This window comes from Nycticebus coucang, chromosome 14 (assembly GCF_027406575.1).
Source record: "Nycticebus coucang isolate mNycCou1 chromosome 14, mNycCou1.pri, whole genome shotgun sequence".
In the NCBI taxonomy this organism is placed as follows: Eukaryota; Metazoa; Chordata; class Mammalia; order Primates; family Lorisidae; genus Nycticebus; species Nycticebus coucang.
In genome coordinates, this window is record NC_069793.1 from 19,484,844 (window position 1) to 19,503,500 (window position 18,657).

General features: G+C 49.1%; 1 protein-coding gene across 1 annotated transcript in view; it reads right to left on the reverse strand.

The window, feature by feature from the left end:
• CREB3L1 (cAMP responsive element binding protein 3 like 1) overlaps positions 1-7,554 on the reverse strand; it is a 38,717-nt gene extending 31,163 nt beyond the window's left edge. The window contains exon 1 of the mRNA XM_053560058.1: positions 6,981-7,554. Within this exon, the coding sequence (XP_053416033.1) occupies positions 6,981-7,082 (102 nt within the window). The 5' untranslated portion in view covers positions 7,083-7,554. The remainder of the gene's footprint in view (positions 1-6,980) is intronic.
• Positions 7,555-18,657: the final 11,103 nt, after the last annotated feature.

The following is an 18,657-nucleotide window of genomic DNA, read 5'->3' on the forward strand; positions in this document are numbered from 1 at the left end:
CCTACAGTTTCCCCAATCCTCGTTCATTGTTCTGCCATTTACTCTTCCCCTGGCCTGGTCAAGGAGGTTACATGAAGTTCCAGCCAGAGCAATGCTCACGGTCTTGACTTAACTCCACCCAAATCTTCCTCCTCTATCCTGCCCCCTGGAGTGCTGAGAACTGCAGAAGAACAGCCTGTTCTCCAGCATCTGGAGCTGGTTTCTCGAGGGAGGTTCAAGGGCAAGCCAGGTCCAGAGAGAGATGCTCTGGGACAGCCTTGGTACCAGGACTTGCAGGAGGTACATATTATGGGGGAGGAGAAGACACAAAGCAGAGGAGACCTTTATCTTCTCTCGCCCAGCACAGTGGCTGGGAGACATAGACCCTCCTTGGGAGTCCTGGGACCTGCTAAGAGCAAAGGTCCAAGTCCCTGTAAGGGCTGGGAAGCAGTATCTTGGGATGAATATGAGAGGGCTCTGGATGGGATGTGGGATCCTGTCCAGAGCATCTGGCTCTGCCCCTAAAGCTTTAGGTATCCAGGGTGCCCTAAGGATGAGAGTGGGGAAGGCTGAAGGCAGGGCCCCTCTGATTGATATTCAGGATTCCAAATTTTCCTTGCTCTAGAGGGCAAAGCTCCAACCAGAACAGCAGCTCCCCTCCTTGACTTCCTCTACAGGACTCAACCCTTCAACAGTGTGCACACATCTCTCTCCTTCCTAGGTTGTCTCAGTTATCTCATCTGCACCAGGAAATCATGCTTATTCATGCTCAATAAAAGGGACTCAGCCTCAGAACTCCCTGATGAAATGCCTTCTGATAACTCCTTTCCCTCTAGGGATGGGGGAAATTGGGGAGGAGGCTGCAGAGAAAACTTTCATGACCTATTCTAGCTTGGCTCAGCTTCCTCCCATGCTCTGCTCTATCATGATGCCCACCAGGGTGTTGATACTATCTGTTTCCCTCTCCGTCTCTCTCACTTGGCTGTGTGTGACCGGAGGGCCAGGTGTATCTTCTTCATCCAGGTAACCCTGGCACCAGCACAGGTGCTCCTTCAGTGCCCAGTTGTTAAAGGAATGGACATGCATATGAGTGAATGAGCAAGGGAACCCCCAGCTGGCTGAGGGAAGCTGGAAGGACTTCACAACAGATCAGGGTGCAGAGAGCACTTCTGTGGGACTCAGTGTCCCCACCACTTTCAGGGCTAGCCAGGCCAGAACTTCTTGAACTCTTAGGTGTGGTTTTACCTTTTTTTTTTTTTCATAATTTCCCCATTCTCTTGTACAGACTGCCCTAGCCTAAAATAATTTTCTCTACAAATATAATAAGTCCTTAAAATAGAGCAAAGTCCACTACAATATGGACTTGGATCTTTGGACAGGATCCCACATCCTATCCAGAGCCCTACAATATCAAGACTTGGCTTCTGTCCTGTGCTCAGGACCCATCTCAAATAGAAGTGGGTAAAACTCTTATCTTTGTGGGATTGATAAAGAAGTGACTGGCTGGGTGTGGTGGCTCACACCTGTAATCCTAGCACTCTGGGAGGCTGTGGCAGGTGGACTGCTTAAGTTCAGGAGTTTGAGACTAGCCTGAGCAAGAGTGAGACCCCTGTTTCTACTAAAAATAGAAAAACTAGCTGGGTCCAAGAGTTTGAGGTTGCTATGATCTATGACACCACAGCATTCTACCAAGGGTGACAAAAAAAAAGAAAACAGGAAAAAGAAAACAAAGAAGTGAGTGCCTAGTGCTCTTGCAGAGCTTTCTCAGTTTGATTTGCTGCAGGCAGCAAAGTTTCACAGTTTTTTTTTTTTGTAGAGACAGAGTCTCACTGTACCACCCTCGGGTAGAGTGCCGTGGCGTCACAGCAACCTCTAACTCTTGGGCTTACACGATTCTCTTGCCTCAGCCTCCCGAGCAGCTGGGACTACAGGCGCCCGCCACAACGCCCGGCTATTTTTTCTTTTTGTTGCAGTTTGGCCGGGGCTAGGTTTGAACCCGCCACCCTCGGCATATGGGGCCGGTGCCCTACTCACTGAGCCACAGGCACCGCCCAGTTTCATAGCTTTTACCTGCCTGCTTTTTTGTGATAAGACAAACCACTTGAAAATGATCATTTTTCATTGATTCTATAAAAATATAACTCTACTACTTTCCATAATTGGAGATTTTAGGGTGGCTTATTGCATTATGGTAGCGCTTTACTATGTTGAGCACCCATTTTGTGGCATGGTACTAGTTTTGGCAACGCATAAAACTGATTAGTCTCTGTTCTCATGCAACTCACTTTCTCATGGAGGAAACAGACAGTTATCTTATTGGTTCAATTATTCAATTGGTTCAGTTATTCGATTGGTTCAATTTTATAAACTGGGTGCAGAGATATGAAGAAATCAAAGGACTGAAACAGAAAATAATAGGGTGGGGGTCCCACTTCAGGTGGTTGGGGAGGCTTCTCTAAAGAGGTGACATGAGCTGGGACCAGAAGGCTGAGAGGGAGAGAACTGGAGGGAAAGCATTCCGGATGGCAGGAATAGCATGTACAAAGGCTCTGAGGCAGCATTGGAAAAGGCTTTGGTTCTCAACCTTCCGAATGCTGTGGCCCTTTAACCCTCTCAACCAAAGCAGTGGTTCTCAACCTTCCTAATGCCCTGGCTCTTTAATACAGTTCCTGTGGGTCTTGACCCAGATTGTGAACTACTGCCCTAGAGCCAGTGCTCTGGGGTAAGGCCTGAGCCACAAGTTCAAATTTCCTGTGTGTTAGCCAGCTATAAACCATCCTAGACCCGGGGCTGCAGGGGCCTGAGCCACAGTATGGGGACGGCTCAAGGCAATGACAACTCATTGAGGACATGCTCTTGTCTTTCTGAACCTCAGAGACAGTGTGGGCTGCAGGACCCTGATGGCTGGGAGCTGACGGGCTTAAATACCCTCTTCTCTAAAAACTGTGCGGTCTGGCCTGGCCTTCTTTCTTTCATTCATTCAGCAATGGTTTGTGAGGTCTACTCTGTGCCAAGCACTGTGCTGGGCACTGGGGATAGTGCAGTGAACAAGACAGGTAAAGCCCTTTCCCTCGGAGGAGAGCTTGTTCTCTCAACAGTGGGGGAAGCAAAAACAAAAAGAAAACAACCTCTGCCTAAAACAAACTCCATGGTTTGGTGGGGGAGCAGGTATTTTGGGAGGTTCCCTTTCAGAACAAGCTCCCTGAGATTTGGGCTCCTTCCTTAGTTTTTCTTCATTAGATCTTTTCTAGTGGATTCTGCTGAGACCAGAGTGCCTTGTCCTTTCTGTCCTCTTTTTCCGGTTGGTGAGAATTTAAACAGAAACACACACACACACACACACACACACACACATACACACGTCCCTTTTAAGGACGTGTTAAGGCCCACCCACAGGCATAGGAACACCCAAACACACACATATTTCTCTAATCTCCTTAAATCTCTCAAAGGCTGGGGGTGGCTATAGCTTTCTGCTTGCCCTGTTAGCTCAAGAGAAGCCAGGCTGGGGGCCTGGGGAGCAGTGATCAGGTTTAGCCCCCCTAGCCTGCTTCCCTTGGGTGCGTCCAGAGTCCCTGTCATTTCCACACCTGGCCTCTCCAGCTGCTGGGAGGTGAATGAGTGTGTGCTGGGCAAACATCCTTGCAGCTTCCTGCTGCTCCCCTATGAGACAACAGAACTCTTCTTCCTTCTTCTCCTCCCCCACCCTCCCAGCTGGGGCTTCTCTGGGATCCCAAGCCATTTCCCTCTAGAGGAAGGCAGAGTGGTTCCTTCTACTTAGCTGGAGGAAGGAGGTAAGAGTGTGCGGACTTAGTGTCTGCAGAGACATGACTTTCTCTCCCTCTGCCCCTTTATTACAGTTGTTGGGGCTCATATCCCTTCTCATTCATACCAAGGGCTTGAGGGATTGCTGGGTACAAAGGAAGAGAGCTCAAGGGCAACCACATCAGGAACTGTGGGAGAGTGGGGGAGAAGCAGGGAGAAGAGCCCACATCTGGCAGGAAGGGCAGCCTCTTCTGAGGGGTATCTCTGAAAAGCTCATAAACAAGATGGCAACAACCTGAAGGTATCCTCACAGAAGAAACAAAGTAAAGCACTGTAACCACCTCTAAACACTCAAGTCTCCAGTCTCTGTCCTAGTGAATGCTCATTTCTTACATAGTTGTATTCAGAGTGCACATACATTTTGCTTTTTGCATAGAACAACAGAGCACGTTTTCTCTGTGACTTTATGGCTTGTGTCTGGACTTCTAAAATTTGTTTCAGAGATAGGGTCTTGTTCTGTCACCCAGGCTGGAGTTCAATGGCAGATCATAGCTCACTGTAACCTCCAGCTCCTGGGCTCAAGCATCCTCCCACCTCATCCTCCAGAGTAGCTGGGACTACAAGTGCATGCATGCCACCACTCCCGGCTAATATGCTTTTGAAATTTTTTTGTAGAGATAGGGTCTTACTATATTGCCCAAGTTGGTCTCCACCTCCTGGCCTCAAGTGATCCTTCCACTTTGGCTTCCCAAAATGCTGGGATTACCAGTGTGAGCCACTGCACCCAGCCTATATCTGGATTTTTAAGGATGGTGAATATCCTTCTCCCCATTTTCCAGATGAAGAAGCACACAGATGTCATCCCTACTCATCCTTAACCCTGGAAATATTTTTCTATCCTCATGCAGGATGAAGAGGGAGCTGAGAGTGGGGTCAGTATGGGATCCCAGCTGAAAAGGACCTTAGACATGGAAATGGAGGCCCCAGAGTAGGAAAGTAACTTGCTCACGGTCACACAGCAACTAACTCCTAGCTGGATGGTTCTCCTTACCACCCCATCTAGTCTCTGAATTAAGCTAATCATCGATTCTGATATGCAAAGCATTGAGCTATGTTAATCTTTAATTTTCTCACTAAATGTCTACAGTAATGCTATGGGAAAGGTTCTAATATCCCTATTTTTCAGATGAGGAAACCAAGGCCCAAAGGAAGAAAAGTTATTTGTCTGATTTGCCCTGCTTGCTGGTGGCAGAAACTCAGCCAGAACCCACATTTCCTGAGTTCCAGTTCAGGAGTTCTCTCTCTCCTCTCCCCCCTTAGACACACTTTCCTCTCCCCCTACCTCACCTGGCCTTGCAGGGGCCTGAGGTCAGGCGGCTCTTCATAAGGGCTTCCCCCCCCACACACTCGGTGTCCCAGTGCTGGACACCACTGTCTGTTCATGCCTCCTTTCCTGTGTTGGACCAAGGCCCAGATGAGCAGCTGGGGATGCAGGGCTGAATGGAGCAGCAGGAAGAGTCTGCAGGCGGCAGAGTTCATTCAGAAGAAAGTCCAACTCAGAGCTGCCAAGGACAGAGGGAAGCTCCTAGGGGGGCCCTACTACCCCTTTTGACGTTGAGGTTTGACAAATCCCTTTGCATCTGACCAGCATCTTTTACCAACTCCAAGATGGGTATGCAGATCCCCAGATCCTTGCTAGGTTTATCTCTAGGATCTATGCCAGAACCATTCTTAGAAAGACTTGATCCAACCATTTTCCATTTTATAGACAAAGAAACTGAGGCCCCGACAGGAGAGTTGTTGTCACAGCCCAAGCTCATAGGAGAAGCAAAGCCAGGACTAGAACTGAGGTCTCTCCATTGCCAGTACAAGCCCTCTCCCCTTGGCCTATGTGCAGAATTGTGCTCCCTCTGGAATGAAGAGCCTTCCTCAGAGTGCAAGATGACCAGGTACAGGGTGATCCTGATGGAAAACAGGGAGACCTCACTCCCTTGCCTCCCTGACTTAGGCTCCTGTCCCATGTCTTGTTTCCCCACCATCAATCTAGTGTCTTGGGACAGTTCAGGTGGAAGTTCAAGATGCTCAAGTCCTCTAAGGATATGGCACTTGCCTGGCCAAGTTTATCTTAGTCCCAAGAGGTAGAGACCCTCAAATGCTTGGCCACAGGGTAAGTGTGTAGATATGTGTATGTGGGGTTTAGGGCCTGCATGCATAATTGGTGGCTCCCTGAAGAGGGGGTACCCACGAGGTTCCCCAAGCAGTCCACATTTCATCTTGGCAGGCCCTTCTGAACCCAAATATTTTCTCCAGTTCTGAGCCCTGCTCCTCCCCCATCAAAGCCTTAGGGCTGAGCCTGAGAGAGGGAGGGAGGGAAGAAGAGAGAAGCCACGTTTCCTTAGGGAGGGAGGGGAAGAGAAAGAAAAAGAAAGAGAGACAAGTCCAGAGACAGAGCAGGAAGACATGGGGAGAGGGAGATGTAGAAAGTCAGGGAGACATGAGGGGCAGAGAGAGAGAGGGCAGCGACCTAGAGACACAGCGCTGGGCAGAAAGGTCTCCCTCTTCCCCAGAGATCTCCCTGTACTGCCTTGACCTCCTGAGCTTCAGGCCCCCTGGGGGGACTCGGACCTGAGCCCCTACGGCGGCCAGGGCAAGCACCCTTAATTTCTGGGACTGTATCAGAACCCGGTTTGGCTCAACCCCCCAGGGGCGTCGGGTCTCTGGTCCTCAGAACACTCCCCTTTGCGCCCCCCAGCGGACATTCAGCGTCGGAGCCACTGAGGCCCAAAGGGGGCACAGGAAAGGGCGCTGCCACTTTCCCCCAATCTGGTCCTGAAACCCTCGAGTGGGTGGGAGACGGCTAGAAGACGTTGGCGGGGGCACTGTGTCTCTTGAACTCATATCCAAGGATCGGATGGCCCCAATGCCTCGAAGTCCCTTTCCCCTAAAAGATGAAGGCCAATGTATCCACGGATTGAGCCTTCACGAGGGGCGCGCACTGGCTCAAGCTCGGAGACGCAGGTCCAGTTCGAGGTCTAAGGGAGGTGTCGAGGAACCCAGTCGCCAAGCTTAGAGCTCTAAGCACATGTCCCTCCAGGAGACCCTGCACCGAGCCCCCTTCCCCGCTGTTGCCCAATGATGTGTGGTCTGGTCGTTCTGGGGGCCCATATGCGCCGCGAAGAGGGGTGCCGAAGAGAGGTGCTGAGTGGTGGAATGGGAACGGAGACCCTTTATCTTACCGCATTGTTGAGGAAATCCGACTCGTTCAGATCCCCCAAGTCCAGGAAGCTGGATCCGGGGAACAGCCTGTCGGCCGGGAAGGGTTCCAAAACCGCGTCCATCGCGGCCGGCACCCGGGACCCCCTTCGACTGGGCTTCCCTCACTCCAGGGCGGCGGCGCGCCCAGCCCAGAGCTCCTGTCTGAGCGCCGGCAAGCGGGCGGGGGGCAGGTCCGGGGCGCAGCCCCGCGGGAGGGGCGGGCGGAGGCGCGGCCTCGGGTGGGGGGCGTAGGGGGCGCGGGGGCCTTAGGGCAGCGGAGCCGCACAGGCTGGGCTTAGGGGCCCGGGGCGCACGGTGGGCATTTAGCCGACTCCTCCTCCTGCTGCTCCTCCCGGGGCACAACTGGCTTCCATGGGGAACCGGGAGGTGGGGCTGAGGGCTTGGGGAGCCCCCCGGACAGGGTTGGAGACGGGGGCGGGGGAGCTAAGCGCTCCCCCGAGACTGGGTGGCTGCTGGCAGCTCCGCTGTCTCTGCGTCTCCCACTGCACCGCTTCTGTCACTTTCCTCTGAGCGAAACTGGGAACCCCTGGCTGGTTAGCACTGCCGGCCAAGGCGCCACGCCCCCACATCAATATTCACGATAATTTAATATTAATGAGAAGAGGGTGTGGCTCGAGGAAACATCCCTCCTCTTTTAAAGAGACATCTGCAACCTACTCTCAGTTTTCTCAAACGCTCAAGGTAGGGGTTTACAGCAAATTGTCCTGAACAGAAAATAGTGTTCCTTGGAACACTGACATCTCGATAAGCCTTTACCAACCACTATCCTATAAGTTGGTGAGGAAGCTGAGTTATTTCCATTCTTCCAGCTTTTATGCTAAAGCCTGAATTGAACCAAATCCAAAGTCAGGGAATTCCATCTCACAGCCCCCTCAACAGGTCTTCCCTGATGGATGGGGAGATTTTCAGCTTCTTAACTCTCCTCTCTCAGCTCACATGTTTCTTCCTCCAGGAAGTCTTCCCTGAACTTCCAGGCTGGAGCAGTTGCCACCCCTATGTGCCCACAGGACACTGCATGCTGGCCTCCATTGTTGTGAATCTAATGTGATATTACCATTGTTCACTCAAGTGTCCCACTGGGCTGTGAGACTCCTCAGGACAAAGCCTGTCCCAGCTTCTCTGTGTGTGAACCGGCTGGGGGAATGGCTAGAGACAAGTGAGCACTCTTCTTATCAATCACCGAGTCCAGCAGGGGTGTCCATTCTGTGGCTGCTGCATGCAGATTATGTGAGCACTTTTTTTGCTATCCGTGATGTCAGATATTATGCATGGACCTTTTTTCTTTTCTTTCTTTCTTTTTTTTTCTCATCAGCTTTCCTTAGTGTTTGTGTGTTTCATGGCCACAGCCTAAGACAACTCTTCTTCTTCCAATGTGTGGCAGAGAAGAAAACACTCCTGCCCTGATGGTTCTGAGGAGCAGGAAGTTGGAGCACAGTGTCTGTGGAGTCTGGATTAGCTAAGGTGCTGGCTGGCTGCACACTCCAGTCACCAGACACGGCCAGGCCCCCTGGCTCCATTACCTGAGTGGCCTGCTTCTGCTACAACTTAATCTCTTGAAAGGGCTGATAAACAATCACCAAGCACCTGAACAAATGGTGGTGGTTCAGAAAGGCGCTCCCTGGGAGGGCTGGGCACACTGTTTCCTGCCCAGAAGTCATTAATGGGATTAAGTGTGTCCTCTCTGTCTGGGGCTTTTAATTAGCTCAGGAACCAAAAGGCCTTTTACAAGTGGAGATGTCATTGCAGCTAAGACATGGATGTCATCGAAATTGCTCTCAGTGCCTGGGTGGGAGAAGGGATCAGGCTTGAGGCTGAGACAGTAGTTGTTTGCTCACCTAGGGCGGACTGACAGGCCCGTGGCCTTTCCCCATCTCATGACCCAGTTGACACAGTTCTGGAGAGTGAAGTTCTGACCCTCCAGGCTGTCACATGACTGTTAGCTCCCAGGCCTCCTGGAGAGTTTGCTCCTGAGAAGCTAGGATTATAGCCTATGCACTGGGGGTTAGTTCTCCAGCAGTACAATCCTGAGAAGTTAGGGTGGGCCAAAAAGAAATCAGTTCACTCTCAAAACAGTTGCCAGAAGAATTAGGGTGCTGGGACCATTGGTGTTTTCCCCAGATGCATCACATCTAGCCAAATGGAGAACCTTGCAACACTGACATGTCACTGATTCTTCTTTGGACGGGGGGGTGGTCTCTGGCTGGATGAACAAGCTAGTCTGTCATGAGTAAGCTTGTGACAGCAGGTGTCTGGAGCCCAGGTTCCCAAGCTCAAGTCCCTGCAGGCCCCCTCTAGGAGCAAAAGTGCCCTTCTGCCTGAGGTTGGCTGGAAATTGTGCCTGTGTTCCTCCCAGCCTGCTCTGTAATTAGAGACACAGGTACCATTTAAGTGATTGGGGAAGATTATATAGTTTTAGATAAGTAGGATTAGAGTGTCCGCTCTTTCCTTATTGTTACCCAGGTGAACATCCCAGGAAACCATTGAAAATAATCCTGGGGAGACATTCTGGTTCCGGTCCCTCCTGTGGAGTCTGAGTGGCAGGGTCTCCCAAAAAAAATCATAGGGACAGGGGTGGCAGGGGGAAGAAGAGAGAACAGGCTATACGGAGCCCGACACTTATAGGAGTGTGATAACTTTCTTTTGGAATGAAGGGGATGGCAGAATCCAGCAGCGAGGACAAAGGAGATTGATTCACACATTTTATAAGTATTACTGAACAGTTCCCAGACCAGGGTCTGGAGACACAGTGGTGATTAAGAATGTATATCCCAGAGAGAATGTGGCAGCACAGAGGGGGTAGGTGAGTGGGTGGAGGAAAGCATGGATAATTTCAGAGAGTAAAAAGGACCATGAAGAAATAAAAAAGTACAGTGTGACCATGTGTGTACCAAAGGTCTCTCTGAACAGGTCATGTATGAGCTGAGAACTGAATGAAGAATTGAGGTCATGTATAGGGCAAATGGAGGGAAAAGCATTCTAGGTAGAGGGAACAGTAAGTAAAAAAGGAAGAGAGAGAAAGGCCTGATTGGGAGACACAGGCGATGGCACAGAAGTGAGATGGTGAATAAGAAACCCCAGTGCCCTAATAAATTTAGTACTAATGGTCGTACTGAGGCTGAGACTCTGTTCTATGCAAGTACTGGAAAGCATTGTGCCCATGTGAAGCCTTCTGTAGGACAGCAGGCATATCTCTTATGTCATATCTATTAAGGATTTTCCAGGAGAGGGAATGGGATGGCTCGCTGGGTCTGAAGTCTGGGTTCTGACCAAATAGGGAGGGTTTGTTTCATCCCTGCCAGTCCGTAGGCCTGGTCCCATAGCCCAGCCCCTCTCAGTCTCCTTATCTATATCTAAAGGAGTCAGGGGACAGAGGTCAAGGTTGGTTCTGCAAACACCAATTCCACATCCCTGAATATTCCAGGTCAAGGAAAACACAGACTGCAGCCCCTCCTGTGATGAGCGCAGCAATACCTGCTTGCTGCTTTCTAGCAGCTGTTCCAGCTGTGAAGCAACAGCTTTCATGTATAAAGACATCCCAGCACAGTCAGTGATAGTCAGTGATGCAGAGAAAAAGGACAAAATAAGTTCCTTGCCTGTCCCAGACACTGAAAATCAGATGGGTCAGGCCAGGCTGAGCTATGAGCAGGAATGGGGTGTGTGTGTGTGTGTATCTGTGTGTGTAGGGGTGGGGGGCTTGCTGGGGACTGCCACACTTTCACACCACAGGAGAGTCACTGCTTTTCTCTGGGTCTCAGTTTCCACAGCTATAAAATGGGGGAGGCGTTGATGCTCTCCGGGGTCTCATCCTCTGCAAATGTGTCTTTTCCAGGGAAGCAGGGCCAGGGGTGGGGTGAGGAGGAAGGGCTTACCCTCAGGAGGCCTGGCACTCTGATTTTCCAGGCTCCTGCTCAGAGGCTCCAGGAGGGTACAAGGCAATGTTTACACTCGGCAGGCAGGCCCTGGGTGGTGGTAAGAAGGTTGCCCAAAGTAAACCTGGCTTGTTTGCCTGGATTGTAAAGGGAAAAACTCTTTGGCACACTCTAACAGGAACTTCTGAGAAATGAAAACATATTCATCCTGGAGATTAGGCTGATTTCCGGGGTGCAGACGGGAGCCCTTTGTTCTCTGTGGCTCCCTAAAATGGGCTGCATGACTGCTGTCCCTGTGCCCCCTCTGGGGCTGGGCATGGAGCCCATGCAGTGGCACCCTGCCAAGAGGGTGGGGGTGGGCTTAGCACTCTTCTCTTCATCCCGTTGGTCTGTGGTCCCTACTCCACCCTGAACCATAAAAATACCTGACATTTATTGAGTACTTGCGCTTTGTGCCAGGCACTAAATACTTACATTATCTTGTTTAATTCTTGGAACAAGCTTGTGAAATAAGTTTCATATTTCACTGATTCAGAGATGCACATTTCTTTGCACATTTGAGTATCTCTGAAGTCAGAATGTCTTCTTTTTTTTTTCTTTTGAGAAAAATCTCACTCTGTCACCCAGGCTAGAGTGGCATGGAATCAGCCTAGCTCTCAGCAACCCCAAACTCCTGGGTTCAAGCAATCCTCCTGCCTCAGCCTCTTGAGTAGCTACATGCCTATCATAAAACCCAGCTATTTTTTTTTATTTTTTAGAGATGGGGTCTTGCTCTTGTTCCGGCTGGTCTGGAACTCCTGAGCTCAAGGAATCCACCCTCCTCAGCCTCCCAGAGTGCTAGGATTATAGGCATGAGCCAGTAAGCTCAGCAGAATGAGCTTTTTTATTTTTTGAGAACAGAGTCTCACTATGTTGCCCTCGGTAGAGTGCCATGGTGTTTCAGCTCACAGCTCTTCAACTCTTGGGCTTAAGTGATTCTCTTGCCTCAGCCTCCCAAGTAGCTGGGACTATAGGTGCCTGCCACAATGCCCTGCTATTTTTTTTTGTTGTTGTTGCAGTTGTCGTTGTTTAGCTGGCTTGGGCTTGGTTCGAACCTGCCAGCTTCAGTTTATGTGGCTGGCGCCATAACCGCTGTGCTACAGGTGCTGAGCCTTCTTCTTCTTTTTTTTTTTTTTGAGACAGAATGTCACTTATCACCCTTGGTAGAGTGCTGTGGCATCACAACTCACAGCAATCTCAAACTCTTGGGCTTAAGCGATCTCATGCCTCAGCCTCCCAAGTAGCTGGGACTACAGAGGCCCGCCACAATGCCCAGCTAATTTTAGAGACGAGGTCTCTCTCTGGCTCTGGCTCAGGCTGGTCTCAAACTCATAAGCTCAGGCAATCCGCTCGCCTCAGCCTCCCAGAGTTCTAGGATTACAGGCGTGAGCCACTGCACCCCTCTCAGAGTGTGTCTTATAATTTATGGTATGTCATAGCTTAATGGACAGTGTTTGTTTCTTTCTTAATAAAATAGTACATAAAATAGTGGTGCATCATATAATTAATTGATAACACTTTAGGTTCAATGAAATATATTATTATCCCCAATTAGGAGATGAGCAAACCAAGGTTCAGAGGGTTTGTATGCTTTGCCTTCATTTTACCAAAAACTGAGGCCTGGGACCATAGAAGATTTATCTTAGGCCACCCAGATTCGTGAGGCAGAGATGGGACTGAAACCTGGGCCTTGTGGCTCTGTACCCAGGGCCCTCTCCGTTCACCCTAGATGAACTGAGTTTGCTCAGTGGGGAGAGGCAGAAGCTGAGGGGAGGGCCTTCTAGGGCTTTCCTCAGCAGTGAGTGAATCACCAGCCACCTGACTTGGAGAAAGGCCTTAGGATAGATTGTTTTTTTTTTCTTCTTTATATTCTCTGAAGAGTGAAGTTCCTTAAGGACTAAGAAAACACTTGCCTCCCTTCCAGCTCCTTTTCCTGGTAATTATTTTAGCTTCTTTTTCCCTGAATTTCTGCTCTACTGTCCCATCTTTGGACTGGAGGCAGGCCCGCCCCTTGGCCCTCTGTCTGCCAGCCATCTGGGGAGCAGCTCCACCCGCTTCCTGCTTCGCTTTCCTCCTGCTCTCAATTCACCCTTCTTCCCTCTAGCTTGAAGCACCTGGACGGACTCTGCTTTTAGACAGCTCTATAACCCAGGCTACCTGGGTTCCTCCCTCCAAGATATGTATTCCAGCCCTATCCCTCTATCCCTCTATCTCTCTGGCTTTCTAAGCCTCCAAGTAATGGGAGAAAAAAATCAACAAAGCCAATTGTTTCTCTTTTGTTGGTGAGTCCTGACATTGTCCGGGACACTCCCTGCAAATCTTGCCCCATCTAGGGCTGGCAGAGCTGGAACTCTGGGGCTGAGAGGAAGGGCAGGGGCATGGAAAGTTGGAGACCTGCCTCTGCCCGTGATCTGCTGCACTGACCAAGTCCCCATTCCCCCATCCCCTGTGCCTTGATTTCCCCAACCTCTAAGGCTACAAGGGTTGAAGTGGTTTGTCACTAGGAAGTAGGGAAGCAGCACAGGCATTTAAATCAAATATATTTGCTAAAATACATGCAGTCACAATTCAGTTCAGCGGGGGCTGATAACAGTCAAGGTTAAGCCAGGGCCTTTGATTCGTCCCCATAAAATGAGGCTTTTAGACAGGATAGTCTCTCAAATTCCATTTTACCAGTTCTGAAACTCTATGACTCTGTCTTCCTCTGCCCAGAAGCCAAATGTGGTCCTTGTGTGTATGAGGATTCTAGGTGTCCCCATGCGCAGCCACTGGCCAGGGCCTGGGTATGCAGCCCTTGGTGGTACAGCCGTGTGTGCACATGCCCACCCAGAGGATGACCAAGTGTCTGGAGGTATGGCTCTAAGTGTGGGGTACACCAGCACACACCTAGGTGTGGGCCCACCTCCCCGTGGGTCCCTGCCAGTGCATGCGGCTGCAAATCTGGTTTCCATCTTCTTCCATTAGGCAGCAGGGCTGGGGGAGGCTGAATGGAATATTAATTGTGCTTTTGCACGTGGCCAAGCTCCATGAATGTGGTGGTCAGAGGAGCAGCCAGGAGCTATGTGGGGAATGAGGGAGAAGCCACTGGAGCAAGCCTCCCTGGGGTTTATAGCCCTGCTGGGGAGGAGGCAGAGCCCCGGGACCCAAAAGGGTGGCTGGCAGGGGCAGGGAGAGCGCTTCTGAGGCAAGGAACCAGGGGTAGCAGGGAGGGTATCAGCTAGGTTTAGAGGATTCTCACGGTTGCTGGCCACACCCAGAGTCTGGCACATAGTAGGTATTCAATCAATGTTTGCTGAGTGCTTGAAAAGTGGAGTGCTTGCATGCCTGTAAGGTTTCATGGTGCCCCCTCCCTGGGGAAAGACAGAACTGGAGGAAGGAAGAAAAAAAGGAATGGGCACCCACCATATGCCTGTTGCTCTGAGGAGTGCTGTCAAGTGTTTTATTTCAAACTCACAAATTCCCTAGGAGATAGAATTACCCCCATCTGGAGAGGGCCCCACTGCACACACATTCCTTACCCCTTACTTGTCCCTTTGGGAAGGCTCAGGGAAGAATCTTTACTCTGACTTCAGGGCCCAGAACGGTGGCTTCTTCTTAGTGGTGGCCTAACTGTAGTTTAATAGACACTGAATTTTGTAGCTTCTTGCATTTCCTTCTTTACGCGGGCTGCGAGGATGCTCATAAATTTGCTGAGGTCCACATCTTGAAACAGGATCTTATGGAGGTCCATTTCACAAATTAACTGTATCCTGTCTACATCTTAGGTTTCTCTATATCCTTTTGACTATTAAAAACCAGCTAATTGGCCAGGTGCCTATAGCTTGGTGGTTAGGGCTCCATGCTCCCAGGCTGGTGGGTTCGAACCCAGCCTGGGCTTGCTAAACAAAAACGAAACAAACAACAACAACAAATAGCCAGGCATGTGGCAGGCGCCTGTAGTCCTAGCTACTAAGGAGGCTGAGGCAAGAGAATCACTTGTGCCCAAGAATTTGAGGTTGCTGTGAGCTGTGATGCCATGGTACTCTACTCAGGGTGACAAAGTGAGACTCTGTCTCAATTTTTTTTTTTTTTTAGAGACAGAGTCTCACTTTGCCGGCCTTGGCAGAGTGCTGTGGCGTCACAACTCACAGCAACCTCTGGCTCTTGAGCTTAGGCGATTCTTTTGTCTTAGTCTCTCAAGTAGCTGGGACTAGGGGTGCCTGCCACAACGCCTTGCTATTTTTTTTATTGCAGTTTGGCAAAGGCCAGGTTTGAACCCGCCACTCTCAGTATATGGGGCCGGTGCCCTATTCACTGAGCCACAGGCCCTTCCCAGACTCTGTCTCAATTAAAAAAAAAAAAAAACCATAGCCGGGCGTTGTGGCGGGCGCCTGTAGTCCCAGCTGCTCTGGAGGCTGAGGCAAGAGAATCGCTTAAGCCCAGGAGTTGGAAGTTGCTGTGAGCTGTGTGAGGCCATGGCACTCTACTGAGGGCCATAAAGTGAGACTCTGTCTCTACAAAAAAAATAAAAAAATAAAAAAAACCGAACATCTAATTCCATTATCCATAGGATTTCTTTTCTTTTTCCTTTTTTTTTGGAGACAAGAGCCTCAAGCTGTCACCCTGTGTAGAGTGCTGTGGCATCACAGCAACCTCTAATTCTTGGGCTTAAGTGATTCTCTTGCCTCAGCCTCCCAAGTAGCTGGGACTACAGACATCTGCCACAATACCACGCTATTTATTTTTTTTGTAGTTGTCATTGTTGTTTGGCAGGCCCAGGCTAGATTCAAACCCACCGGCTCCAGTGTATGTGACTGGTGCTCTAGCTGCTTGAGCTATAGGTGCTGAGCAAGTCTGTAGGGTTTCTTAAATGCCTTTTGACGCTAGGCAGAAACACACAAATAGTTTTAAATTTATAGGTGAGGAAAGTGAGGCTCAGAGAGGTTATTTGCCCAAGGTCACACAGTTATTAAGATGGAGATTTGGAAATTTGATCTTGCCTGTGTGTGACTTCATCTTTCTGCCACATCAGACTCTAGGATTGGACAAATTGCATAGTAATCAGGGAGGGGAGCTTTCGGAAGAATTGGAAGGAGCCCGAGGCTTTGACAGACTCAGCCTTATCTCCCACTGACCCTCTTCCAGGCTCCTCTCTTCCAGAAGCAGGTTTGGGTAGGGGGTCCTATTCTTCATCCTGTATAGCCTGGGTGCTCTGGGCAGAACAAACAGAAAGCCAGTAACCTTGGCCTTGGCAATCACTGGTTAAAGCAAATATATATTTCAGATGATCTGAGGAAAATTTCTTGAGTCTCCAGACCTGAAGGGTGGACCAATTCTCTCTAAAAAAAATGAATGGATACGGGCCCAGGGGAGTTGCATTTTTTCTCAGCTCCAGGGCATGAAGTGACCAAGTGTCCAAGGATCAGGGTGAAGTGCCCCAGTGGTGTGTATTCCAACCCAGCCCCTCAGCGTACCCCTTCAGACCTGCCCACCAGGGTCCTCTCCTCTGGAGTGAAGTCTTAGGGTTTCCTGGAGAGGCCTGAATACTCTTTGGTGAATTCATTTTTTTGTGTGTGTTTTTTTCTTTCTTTTTTTATTTTTTTATTTTTGGGGATTAATTGAGGGTACAATAAGGTGAATTCATTTTTTTTTTTTTTTGTAGAGACAGAGTCTCACTGTACCGCCCTGGGGTAGAGTGCCGTGGCGTCACGCGGCTCACAGCAACCTCTAACTCTTGGGCTTACGCGATTCTCTTGCCTCAGCCTCCCGAGCAGCTGGGAACTACAGGCGCCCGCCACAACGCCTGGCTATTTTTCTGTTGCAGTTTGGCCGGGGCTGGGTCCGAACCTGCCACCCTCGGCATATGGGGCCGGCGCCCTACTCACTGAGCCACGGGCGCCACCCAGGTGAATTCATTTTTTATAGGAGCTGGCATCACACAGGTGCTTCACAAACATGGGGACCCCTGGGGAAGACACGAAGATGAGTCTTGTCTGGAGTAAAATGTAGTATTGTTCTGGGCGGCGCCTTTGGCTCAGTGAGTAGGGCGCCGGCCCCATATATCGAGGGTGGCGGGTTCAAACCCAGCGCAGACCAAACTGCAACAACAACAACAAATAATAGCCAGGTGTTGTGGTGGGCGCCTGTAGTCCCAGCTGCTCGGGAGGCTGAGGCAAGAGAATCACCTAAGCCCAAGAGCTGGAGGTTTCTGTAAGTCCTGTGATGTCCCGGCCCTCTACCGAGGGAGGTAAAGTGAGACTGTCTCTACAAAAAAAAATGTAGTATTGTTCTTAGGTCTGCAACTGGAGGTGCCTGAGAGAATGACCATCTCTGACAATCCAGGGGAGGGTTGTCTCTCTGGTGGAGAGACATGGAGAGACATAGAGACAGGACTAATGGCTCTGACCCTTGGGGGCTGTTTAGATGAGGACCGGGGTCTTCAATGTGGGACACTTCCAGACACTGGTATGCAGATCCTGGAGAAGAAATAATCATAGAAATATAATGATTTTCACAAGCTGCCACTTACTGTGCTCCCATGGCTTCTCAATGCTCTGCAGTTTGCAGTGCCTATTTCAATCTTCGGAATCAATAAGGAGCTCTTATAAATCAATGAGACAAAAACCAGCCATCCAATATAAATATTGGCAAAAAATGTGAACAGTAAGTCTGGTACACCATAGCATTTATCATGTCCCAGGATCTGTGCTAAACACTTCCTATGAGTTTTTTCATTTACGCCTTAACACAACCCTTAGTATGCTCAGAGAGATAGAGTAACTTGTCTAAAGTCACACAGTGACTTGGTCTGTCTACATAGTTTGTGATCTCTGATCTTAGGCATGAGTTGAGATGATAGCATCATTTGCTGGAATCCAGAGTCTCAGGAAAAGCTGACAGGAACAAGGAAAGGAAAATGACAGCCAGCTGGTAGAACAACTTGGGAAGAATCTCAGAACCTCCAGACCTAGGCAGAGCTTTATTTGTTGTTGTTGTTTTGTCTTTTTTAATTTGTTGAATAGATAATGCCATTCACATGATGCAAAAAAAAGGAATACAACAAAAAGTAATCTTCCATCTTTGCATCCTAAATCCCAGTGATTTTCTTTTTATTTTATTTTCTTTTATTTTATTATTAAATCATAGCAGTGTACATTAATGAGATCATGGGGCACCATACACTGTCCCAGTGATTTTCAACTGGTGTGCCATGAGAAGATCTTAGGTGTGCTGCAAAAATTTTTAAAGATTATTAATTAAATAATTTTTGGAAGAATTCAAATCACAGTGAGCATATTTTCTTTTTTTTTTTTTTACTCCTTTTTTTTGGCCAACATAATTTAAGTGTGAAAAGTTTTTTCAACTTTTAAAAAGTTGAAAAACACTGCTATATCCTAACCACTAAGTTCCTACCCTTTAACCACATATAATCAATTTTATTACTTCTCGGGCATCCTTATATGCTACGTGTGTGTTTATGCTTGTATGCATACATATATACATAGAGATATTTCTCTTCTTTTTTACTATAAAGGAGCGTATTATATACATTGTTCTGCATCTTTTTTCCCCACTTAACCTGTTTTGGAGATCTTCCTGTAGTAGAACATAGAGAACTTCCTCATTCTTTTTTTAAATAGCTGCATGGCCATCCATTGTATGAATGTACCATAATTTGTCTGCCCCTCCCAAATGATGGACGTTTGGATTGTTTCTAGTTTTTAGTGTAACAGATAATGCTATAATGATA